Below are 11,167 nucleotides of genomic sequence, written 5' to 3' on the forward strand. Positions count from 1 at the left end.
AGACCCAGGACATGTTGGGGGGACTATGTATCCCAGCTGGCCTGGGAATGCCTTGGGATCCCCCAGGAGGAGCTGGACAAAGTGGCTGGGGAGAGGGAAGTCTGGGCTTCTTTGCTTAGGCTGTGCACCCGCGACCCGACCACGGATAAGCAGGAGATGATGGATGGATGGATGGATAGATAGATGGAAGATTGTACTTATAGTTGTGTACATGAGCCTTTATTGTGTTTAATTATGGGTTTAAGCACATGTTTACATCATCCTGTTAGGTGAGGCAATTTTTAAGGTACACAAATGACCTGGACTGAAGATTACAGGAATGTCTCAAAAAGTATATTCTTTAAGATTGTACCTCTATTTTTGGGAGTGTAGTGGCAGGACGCAAAAAGAGTCGCGGGTCAGCTTTTACTGGGTCACGGAATAATGCGGAAAACTATTGCAATTGCAATTTCTTGGCAGATATCTTTTTAATTTACATATAATGCGTTTCATAAATGCATCTATTTTATTTTCCACCACTTATCCTGTTGGGGTCCCCTATGGACAAACAAACATTCACACCAATAGATAATTTAGAGCAAACAATTAAACATGCATGTTCCAACATTAACATGCTGTTCTATAGACAGTGAGGCAGCAAACTAACTACTATTCCACTGTGCTGACGGCAATTATGGTTCTTCAGCTAAAAACGTGGAAACCCCGTGATAGACCAGGCTTGTGCACTTCCCAGGTGGGTTAATGTTTAATAATTTTGTACAGCACATGGGAAAAAACCACAAGAGGGTCTGAGATAAAAAAAAGTCAGTGTAGACAGTTTAGCGGTATATAAACCCACCACACTTGTTCCCCACTTGTGTCGCTGCTTTGGGTTCAGTCATGAAGTACTTCATTGTTCTTGCGCTGTGTGCTGCAGCTTGTGAGTATCTTCCCCAGCGGGCATTAAAATGTTATATGATTTTGAAATGTTAGATGTAAATGTTTTGCTTGCATTGTAGTTGCTGCTCCCATCGATGATGAGGATGACAAGATTGTCGGAGGATATGAGTGCAGAAAGAACTCTGTGGCCTACCAGGTGTCTCTGAACGCCGGCTACCACTTCTGTGGAGGTTCCCTGATCTCCAGCACCTGGGTAGTGTCCGCTGCTCACTGCTACAAGTCGTAAGTGAACGCCTTACCTTCCAGAAAGCTGCCGCCACGCCACGACTTCCGCTTTGGCTAACCGCCGCGTATTTCCGTCAGTCGCATCCAGGTGCGTCTTGGTGAGCACAACATCGAGGTCAACGAGGGCACCGAGCAGTTCATCAACTCTGCCAAGGTCATCAGACATCCCAGTTACAACAGCCGCAACCTGGACAACGACATCATGCTTATCAAGCTGAGCAAGCCCGCCAGCCTGAACAGCTACGTGCGCACCGTGTCCCTGCCCTCCAGCTGTGCCGGCTCAGGCACCCGCTGTCTGATCTCTGGATGGGGCAACACCAGCGGCTCTGGAAGTCAGTAAAAGCATTCAGACTTTCACTTGTGTCTGTATCGACACTTACACGTGTGTTCTTACCTCCTCTTCAGACTACTACCCTGATCGCCTGAGGTGCCTGGATGCTCCCATCCTGAGCGACAGCAGCTGCAGGGGCTCCTACCCTGGTCAGATCTCCTCTAACATGTTCTGTGCTGGATTCCTGGAGGGAGGCAAGGACTCCTGCCAGGTATGAGTGTACACATCATTCCTTTTAAAAGCAAAAACACAAAACATTTGTGCTGACTTTTTGTACCTGCGCAGGGTGACTCCGGTGGACCCGTGGTGTGTAACGGCCAGCTGCAGGGTGTGGTGTCATGGGGTTACGGCTGTGCCCAGAGGAACAAGCCTGGTGTCTATGCCAAAGTCTGCAACTACAACTCCTGGATTCGCAGCACCATGTCTTCCAACTAAATAGCTTTTGTTTAAATGAAATAAAACAATTAACATCCATATCATCTATTCATATCTTGTATATTTGTATCTGAAATACGACACAGCAAGCAGGAAGAGTCATCCTTAAATGACCACAGAGTAAATATGATTAAATGCACAGATTATGCACCTACATAACACTGAAGAATATGTAGAACACTTCATTGAACCAAAACAATCCATGTTTATGTATGGAGACAGTGAATACTTGTATTACATGAACTTTGGGGAAACAAGCGTTTTAGTTAATGACTGTTCAACGATTCTAGATTCATTAACAAGTACATATTGGCAATATTTGACTCCAAAAACAATTACATTATTGTTAAGGGAATATTTTCCCACCTTTGAGCAAAATGGAACACCTTCAAAGTTACTAGCTTTAACCTTGGTTTTTGCTCGAAGAAGATAAAAACACATGATCTCAACCGGTTTCTTATCTATAGTAACACACACATAATATTTCCTCTAGTTTTAATGTTGTTAGGATTTACTAAGTGGGAAAGTGAGAGGAGACAACAAAGTGTGTGTGCACAACACATAAGCCAAGTCAACTTTCGATTTCGATCTTCGCCAAGGTAGGCAGCAAGATGGACAAAAGCATATGTGGAGGAGTTTAGAGAAAGCTCCAGACAATAGACGGCTCGGTCCTATCTCCAGCGCTGGTATTGTTATTGTTTGTACCTATAATTGTTTGTGATTATACACATGGGTTAACTTATTTTTGACAGCCCCACTAAAAATACAATCTTTGTTAACAAGATTACATCATGGTGAGGTTCAAAGTACAAAACCCAAAACCAGTGAAGATGGCACGTTGTGTAAATTGTAAATAAAAACAGAATACAAATATTTGCAAATCCTTTTCAACTTATATTCAATTGAATAGTCTGCAAAGACAAGATATTTTATTTTCGAACTGAGAAACCACTTCTTTTTTTTTTTTTTTAATAATCATTAACTTAGAATTTAATGGTAGCAACAGATTGCAAAAAATTTGACACAGGGGCATTTTTACCACTGTGTTACATGGCCTTTCCTTTTGACAACACTCAAACGTTTGGGAACTGAGGAGACCAATTTTTAAAGCTTTTCAGGTGGAATTATTTCCCATTCTTGCTTGATGTACAGCTGAAGTTGTTCAACATTCCGGGGTGTCTGTTGTCATATTTTATGATTCATAATGCGCCACAAATGTTCAATGGGAGACAGGTCTGGACTAGAGGCATGCCAGTCTAGTACCCGCACTCTTTTACTACGAAGCCAAGCTGTTGTAACACGTGCAGAATGTGGCTTGGCGTTGTCTTGCTGAAATAAGCAGGGGCGTCCATTAAAAATACATAGCTTGGATGGCAACATATGTTGTTCCAAAACCTGTATGTACCTTTCAGCATCAATGGTGCCTTCACAGATGTGTAAGTTACCCATGCCTTGGGCAATAATACACCCCCACACCATCAGATGCTGGCTTTTGAACTTTGCGCCTATAACACTCTGGATGGTTCTTTTCCTCTTTGGTCCGGAGGACAAGACGTCCACAGTTTCCAAAAACAATATGAAATGTGGACTCCTCAGAACACAGAGCACTTTTACACTTTGAATCAGTACATCTTAGATGAGCTCGGGCCCAGCGAAGCCGGCGGCGTTTCTGGGTGTTGCTGATAAATGGCTTTTGCTGTGCATAGTACAGTTTTAACTTGCACACAGATGTATCAACTAACTGTAGTTACTGACAGTAGTTTTCTGAAGTGTTCCTGAGCCCATGTGGTGATATCCTTTACACACTGATGTCGCTTTTTGATGCAGTACCGCCCGAGGGATCGAAGGTCACAGGCCTTGTCGCTTACGTGCAGTGATTTCTCCAGATTCTCTGAACGTTTTGATGATATTACGGACTGTAGATGGTGAAATCCCTAAATTCCTTGCAATAGCTCATTGAGAAATGTTGTTCTTAAACTGTTCAACAATTTGCTCACGCATTTGTTCACAAAGTGGTGACCCTCGCCCCATCCTCGTTTGTGAATGACTGAGCATTTGATGGAAGCTGCTTTTATACCCAATAATGGCACCCACCTGTTCCCAATTAGCCTGTTCACCTGTGGGATGTTCCAAATAAGTGTTTGATGAGCATTTCTCAACTTTCTCAGTCTTTGTTGCCACTTGTGCCAGCTTTTTTGAAACATGTTGCAGGCATCCAATTCCAAATGAGCTAACATTTGAAAAAAATAAAGTTTACCAGTTTGAAGTATCTTGTCTTTGCAGTGTATTCAATTAAATATGGGTTGAAAAGGATTTGTAAATCATTGGATTCTATTTTTATTTACGATTTACACAACATGCCAACTTTACTGGTTTTGGGTTTTGTATATGCATCCTTTGAGTAGGAGTCATGACAATCAATAGCACGAAGAAGACGAAGCCTGGAAACATGTCCACATTAATGTGGATACATCTTTAGAAACCCTTTTTTTTTTTCAATGAACTTGATGTTAAAGATGTTGAATAAACATGTTAAGTGCATAAATAATTGCTTCTTTCTTGACACTCTTTGCTCAAGCAAAATGAAACTGGATTAATTAAGATAAAAAATTAACATTCCATTTTAATTAATCTTTAAATGGGAACTTAATTTTTTTTGGAATCGTTCACAATCATTATGAAAGACATGACGATGGATGTATTTTTTTAAATGCCTTATAAATATAAAATAAATGCAATCAAAAGTCTGCTTGCAATGAAGCCTATTGGAGCCGCGCTATTCTCCCTACAAAGCCCTTAAAAAGATCCTAACACCACCATTAAGGTTTTATATACGTGATGTAAATATAAATGCAATGTAGTAACAGGCACATTTATAATAACATTTAATATTTATGTATTTTGATCATTTTAAGCATACGCGGTGCATTAATTTAAAAACGCATCACAATGTTTGCTTTTTTTTTTTCTTAGTCACTGATTATTACTCACTGCAGACTTTATGAGAGCCAACCAACATAATAAAACATCACTTACTGTACAAGGTATACTGTCATTAGGATGCCAACTGATAGGATGTTTGTATATTCCAGTTTAGATGAAGAATGACTTATAATCATTGCGTAAAAAAGAAAAAAGGGGTGGAAGCAAGCGTCTTTTTGTGTTCTCGCAATTTCTGGGTCTAAATTTGCTGTCAAAGTGTACCAACTTGTAGGAATACATCTTCATCCTAGTATCCAGGGCAGAGGCATAATTTATGATCTACAATAAAGTTTGATGAGCAAGGAAACGAGGAAACGGCTGATCAGTCGATCATGTCAACATTGGCACACAAGCTCGTGATCACGGTGCCACTATAAATAGTGTGTGTGTGTGTGTGTGTGTGTGTGTGTTAGCGCTTATAATACAATATCACTAATACTTGGTTAATATTCAAGTCACGCAATGTAAATAGAGTATTGCAGGCGCTATGGATGTTTTTTTTATTGGGTTTTATGGACAAAATCGAGGACCTCCCATTGGCTTCTCTGTAAGCTGACTTTTATTTACATTTATTGACAAGTTAGAATGCGTGGCCACCGCTGCTGCCCACTGCTCCCCTCACCTCCCATGGGGTGATCAAGGGTGATGGGTCAAATGCAGAGAATAATTTCGCCACACCTAGTGTGTGTGTGACAATCATTGGTACTTTAACTTTAATATATATAAAAAAAACATCCGTCATTTCATGTATTTGATAATGATTGTGAACGATAGACAAAATGCCAAAAAAAGTGCAGTTCCCATTTAATTATTCCACAGAAGCCCTGGGATTAATCTGATAACTGTAAGTGTTTCACAACACTACTTTAAATATATGTACAACTTTTTAACCTTTAAAAAAATTACACATGCCTCATGACTGAATATGGAAATTAAGACGATAAAATCATATGTAAACCATCACCACAAATACGTTGCAGTCATGTAGAAAACACTGAACAGGGATTAAATATTTTAAAGGGGCCCTACAATGCGAAACCGACTTTTGTAACCAATTGATACCTTCTGTTGTGTATTTGGTATTTGCATAAGGCCTGAAACATTTATCAAACCATGAAGGCATTGCGGAGATATTTGTAAAACAATCTTGCCTTCTTTCATACTGTACTTCCGGGAAACGAGACATTTGGAATTTGCCCCATTGGTGACGTTTTTGCCATTGATTCAAATCCGATTCTCAAAGCAACATATTATTTGGGATCAAAATGATAATAAACACATTTTCAAAACAGGTAACAGGTTAAAAAATATCCTCTCGGCTGCTGACATATAAACACAAAACGATTAAGTACAAAGGTGGCCTGAAAAAAACTTATTTTTAAAAACTGGTTAAAAAATAAACATAAAAAAAATACATTTATTTTAAAATAAATTCTGGAAAATTATGAATTGATTAATGAAACAAATAAAAATTGTGATTTTTTTTTAACACCCCTAAAAAATACTGTTATGGATCTTCAATGAGGCTCACAGTTTCTTGGTATAATATCTGATTCATGTTGTAATCAATTGATGTCATGATTATCATTAGTTTGTGTACAGTATATGTCAATATTATGGCAATATGGGAGATGTTTTTGTAAATCGGGGACCTGGAAGATCTTTTGATTGGGTCTCGGGACTGGAAATGTATAACGCTGCATTATATTTATGTAAAAAAACAAGATATTGTCTTAGTTGTACACAGATGACACAGCGTTAATATTAGTGAGTGTTGTGCTTGTGAACGTAACGCAAGTCTCTTTTAAACATTTCCCAAATTCTAAAACAACGTCATAAGTTTGGCTGTTTGTGCTTACCTTATCATATGCTAGCACTCCATTCCAGATGTGCTTTCACACATCTTACTGAGAGAGAGAAAAAGGTAAAAACGGAAACATGTGACCTTGCCTAAACAGATGAGAGGGGCAGCAGATTAATGATTTTCATTATATGATTTTAACATCTTTATAAGCCCTTCACATTTATAAACTCTTTATATATTCTTAAAATACTTCACACACTCCAAAACTTACATCTTAACGTAAAAACTTAAATGTAGTTAATGGTACTTCAAGATCTGTGATAAGTGAACCGGAAAGAGGTGAGGGAACACTATACTCGACATCTATTAACTGCAGTAATGCATTGTTCAATACAACATTTGAACAATGTTGCAATGACGTCACCACATACAATTCATAAGGTTTTAACAATGTCTTGGAGAAAGACAAGCTCAAGAAATGAACATTCAAGTTGAGTGTTAATGATATCACAGAAATGCAAAGCACAATGTCTACAATTCATAGATCAAAATGAAGTCGTATTTTGTGTTAAAGACCGTCAGGCATTGTTTTTGTAAATGGCTCAAATAAATTGTAAAGTTAGTATAAAAGGCAGATCCTGGAGAAAAGCTGCTTTCTGAAATGTGATAATTCTTTATTATTTAGTTATAGGGGTGTTGAAAAATTGATCCACAACCGAACAGCAATTCATAATATTCCAAAATAGATAATAAAAAAAAATATTTTAAGAACACATTTTTTTTTAAATAAGTTTTTTAGGCCATCTCCACGCTTAGTTGCTACACGTATCCGTCAGCAGCCAAGAAGTGCTTTTGTAACCAATTATCTGTTTTGAAACGGTTTTAATGTAATTGTTATACCAAATATTAATTTGCGAGAATCATGTAAAATGCATTCTGAAGCGATCGTCACCCCAAGAATCGGAACCGAATTGTGAGATGTGAAGATTGTGTCAAAACAGACATTCATTTCTACTGTGTAGTAAAAACAAATGGGAAAACCAATACTTGAAATTCTTCCTAAAATACTACCTCATACTGAACATACTGAATTCATACGAAACAACACAATATAAATCAAAGCTTTTTGGAATCAAAATATTTGTTGTAGCTCTACCTCCAACTCAGAAGTCTGTAAAGTACCAAAGTAAAATGACCAAAAGAGGTGGTGATTGAGTTGAGGGATAATCAGCTACATACTGAAAATTATTTACACACACATTGAAATTGTTGATTTGATAGCCTAAAAGATCAATCTATAAAACTGAGCTTATGTTTAAGTTTTTGGCCTTACATGATGCATGTTGGAATCTGAGTGTAACTTGAAAAAAGTCTGCTGCTTTCCAGGTGTGTGTTCACACACAGTAAGTCAAGATAAGGTTAGAAAAAGTGTCAGATAGGAGAGAAGCAGCAGGCTTTAAAAGGTGCTGCAAGTGAAGTGAGCGGACACTGAGGCTCAGACTGAAACCACCATGAAGGTTTTCATTTTTCTGGCTCTGTTCGCAGTGGCTTGTAAGTATTATTCTGTGATATTTCATATTATGTGTCCAATATTCTCTGTAAAATACATTGGTCATTCATCAACAGTTGCTGCTCCCATCGATGATGAGGATGACAAGATTGTCGGAGGATATGAGTGCAGAAAGAACTCTGTGGCCTACCAGGTGTCTCTGAACGCCGGCTACCACTTCTGTGGAGGTTCCCTGATCTCCAGCACCTGGGTAGTGTCCGCTGCTCACTGCCACAAGTCGTAAGAGAACGCCTTACCTTCCAGAAAGCTACCGCCACGACTTCCACTTTGGCTAACTGCCGAGTATTTCCGCCAGTCACATCCAGGTGCGTCTTGGTGAGCACAACATCGAGGTCAACGAAGGTACCGAGCAGTTCATCAACTCCGCCAAGGTCATCAGACATCCCAGATACAACAGCCGCAACCTGGACAACGACATCATGCTTATCAAGCTGAGCAAGCCCGCCAGCCTGAACAGCTACGTGCGCACCGTGTCCCTGCCCTCCAGCTGTGCCGGCTCAGGCACCCGCTGTCTGATCTCTGGATGGGGCAACACCAGCGGCTCTGGAATCAGTAAAAGCATCCAGACTTTCACTTGTGTCTGTATCGACACTTACACGTGTTCTTACCTCCTCTTCAGACAACTACCCTGATCGCCTGAGATGCCTGGATGCTCCCATCCTGAGCGACAGCAGCTGCAGGGGCTCCTACCCTGGTCAGATCTCCTCTAACATGTTCTGTGCTGGATTCCTGGAGGGAGACAAGGACTCCTGCCAGGTATGAGTGTACACATTAGAGATGCGCGGATAGGCAATTATTTCATCCGCAACCGCATCAGAAAGTCGTTAACCATCCGCAATCCACCCGATCTAACATTTGATCAGAACCGCATCCGCCCGTTGTTATATATCTAATATAGACGATGCAAGGCATTAGTGAGGTTATAAAGCTTTTGCCTGTTAAAGAAAGGAGACTGATCCAATGCAGCACAGACATTCGCGTGCCACGCTGTCACGACCCAGACGCACACCAGTGCGCAATCATATGGGAGCCGCGCTGAGCGCACCTCCAAGCGCGTCTCGCTGCCGGCGACGGCCGGGTATATGGGCCCGACGCTCCAGCGCCATCCATTTTCAGGGCTAGTTGATTCGGCAGGTGGGTTGTTACACACTCCTTAGCGGGTTCCAACTTCCATGGCCACCGTCCTAGCTGCTGTCTATATCAACCAGGGTGAGCCCCACCCCTTTCGTGAGCGCACTGCGCGCGGAGTGACCCCTGTTACGCGCCCCCGGCAACAGGGGTGGCGGGCAGGTAAGCTGCGCGGGCGGAGCGCGCGGAGTGACCCCTGTTACGAGCCCCCGGCCACGGGGGTGGCGGGCAGGTAAGCTGCTTACCTGCTGCGCGTGACGCCGGCCGCGGCGAAGGCGGACGAGGCGGGGTGTCGGTGCGGTGGGCGCGGTGGTGACCCTGGACGTGAGTCGGGCCCTTCTCGCGGATCGCCTCAGCTACGGCTCCCGGTGGGGCCCTCTCGGGGGAAGGGGCCTCGGTCCCGGACCCCGGCGAGGCGTCCCTTCTCCGCTCCGTAAAAGTGTCCATCTCTTTTTTTTTTCTTCTTCTGTTGTGGCATATGCTGCAGGTGCCTGCTCGTTTTTCGTATGTGGGTAACAACATTTAACTATGTATATATATTTCCGAATTGGTTTAACTGCCACCCGCCTGAATCTATTTAAAATCTAATTTTTTTAAATAATTTTAACCACCCGACCCGACCCGCGGATAAAATCTAATTTTTTTTAATTTCATCCGCCCGATCCGCGGATAATCCGCGGACTCCGCGGTTGTGCCCGCAAACCGCGCATCTCTAGTACACATCATTCCTTTTAAAAGCAAAAACACAAAACATTTGTGCTGAATTTTTGTACCTGTGCAGGGAGACTCCGGTGGACCTGTGGTGTGTAACGGCCAGCTGCAGGGTGTGGTGTCATGGGGTTACGGCTGTGCCGAGAGGAACAAGCCCGGTGTCTACGCCAAAGTCTGCAACTACAACTCCTGGATTCGCAGCACCATGTCTTCCAACTAAAGGGCTAAATAACTTGGAGGGACTATTGTCTCATTAAACCATTGATGACCTTTGAATTGATCTGAGCTTGTCTTAATTTTGTAATGTTTACTGCAACATTATCACTTGAAACTTGAGCTACATCAACACATCATAGGACCTGTCCGATCAACAAGCAAAAACCCTAAAATATGCCTTAGCTTAGCTATAATCTTCAAAATATACAGGTATCTTTACCTCAGTGACTATACCACTCACATTTTAGAAAAATGTATGTGTATAGTATATCTTCTCAATGTCTACCATCCAACTTAGTAATAAAGGAGTGGAGAAGGATTTTAGTAACAACCTGTGCAACTCTGGGGAATTCCAGTGCTAGATAACATAATAATATATAACATAACAATGATACATATACTATATATTGACACTTTGGACACAAGTTAAACATGCCCACTTTAAGATGCACTCACTTGTGTTGCTTGATATTTAGACAAGAATGGCCATGTTGACTTATTTCCCCCAGGACAGTAAATCCACACTGCTTAACCAAGCTACAAACACTGACTACTCTAAATTATATTCAAGTTTAATTTCTATATTTCTATTCAATTGGTGGCCTGGGGGCCAAATACTGTCCCATGAATGACACCAGACAGCCCCCCCATTCAACACCTGCGAGGGACTAACATTTTTGCAACAAATTCCTAAGAACACTAAAGCGTTACGTAAAGAGAAACCAGTGTGAACACATTGACAGATCCTTGCATTGACATGTTAACATTCTACAGAGCAGAGTGCATGCAGTGAACATTTGTATTTTACATAACAAGGATATTCTGT

At 41.3% G+C, this 11,167-nt stretch overlaps 2 protein-coding genes across 3 annotated transcripts; both read left to right on the forward strand.

The window, feature by feature from the left end:
- Nucleotides 1-773: 773 nt before the first annotated feature.
- Nucleotides 774-1,969, forward strand: LOC133599467 (trypsin-3). The gene is made up of 5 exons (XM_061952282.1): nt 774-919; nt 999-1,161; nt 1,243-1,496; nt 1,570-1,706; nt 1,781-1,969. The coding sequence occupies exons 1-5, from the start codon at nt 880-882 to the stop codon at nt 1,928-1,930; spliced, it is 744 nt and encodes a 247-aa protein (XP_061808266.1). The 5' UTR covers nt 774-879; the 3' UTR covers nt 1,931-1,969.
- A 6,181-nt stretch (nt 1,970-8,150) lies between these two features.
- On the forward strand, nt 8,151-10,401 carry LOC133599450 (trypsin-3-like). 2 transcript variants are annotated; one of them, XM_061952271.1, is made up of 5 exons: nt 8,151-8,267; nt 8,343-8,505; nt 8,582-8,838; nt 8,906-9,042; nt 10,196-10,401. In XM_061952271.1, the coding sequence occupies exons 1-5, from the start codon at nt 8,228-8,230 to the stop codon at nt 10,343-10,345; spliced, it is 747 nt and encodes a 248-aa protein (XP_061808255.1). In that variant the 5' UTR covers nt 8,151-8,227; the 3' UTR covers nt 10,346-10,401. The 2 variants fall into 2 exon arrangements, with proteins under 2 accessions (XP_061808255.1, XP_061808246.1); XM_061952262.1 differs by lacking the exon at nt 8,151-8,267 and having other exon boundaries at nt 8,297-8,505.
- The last annotated feature ends 766 nt before the right edge of the window (nt 10,402-11,167 follow it).

The sequence above is a fragment of the Nerophis lumbriciformis genome, linkage group LG04 (assembly GCF_033978685.3).
Source record: "Nerophis lumbriciformis linkage group LG04, RoL_Nlum_v2.1, whole genome shotgun sequence".
Taxonomy (NCBI): Eukaryota; Metazoa; Chordata; class Actinopteri; order Syngnathiformes; family Syngnathidae; genus Nerophis; species Nerophis lumbriciformis.

Bases quoted from the DNA above. Each gene is read 5' to 3' on its own strand.
- LOC133599467 (XM_061952282.1), top strand. From the start codon at position 880: ATGAAGTACTTCATTGTTCTTGCGCTGTGTGCTGCAGCTT. The intron at 1,162-1,242 runs GTAAGTGAACGC...TATTTCCGTCAG, and splicing joins GCTGCTCACTGCTACAAGTC to TCGCATCCAGGTGCGTCTTG. The intron at 1,497-1,569 runs GTCAGTAAAAGC...CCTCCTCTTCAG, and splicing joins CAACACCAGCGGCTCTGGAA to ACTACTACCCTGATCGCCTG.
- LOC133599450 (XM_061952262.1), top strand. From the start codon at position 8,297: ATGTGTCCAATATTCTCTGTAAAATACATTGGTCATTCATCAACAGTT. The intron at 8,506-8,581 runs GTAAGAGAACGC...TATTTCCGCCAG, and splicing joins GCTGCTCACTGCCACAAGTC to TCACATCCAGGTGCGTCTTG. The intron at 8,839-8,905 runs GTAAAAGCATCC...CCTCCTCTTCAG, and splicing joins CACCAGCGGCTCTGGAATCA to ACAACTACCCTGATCGCCTG.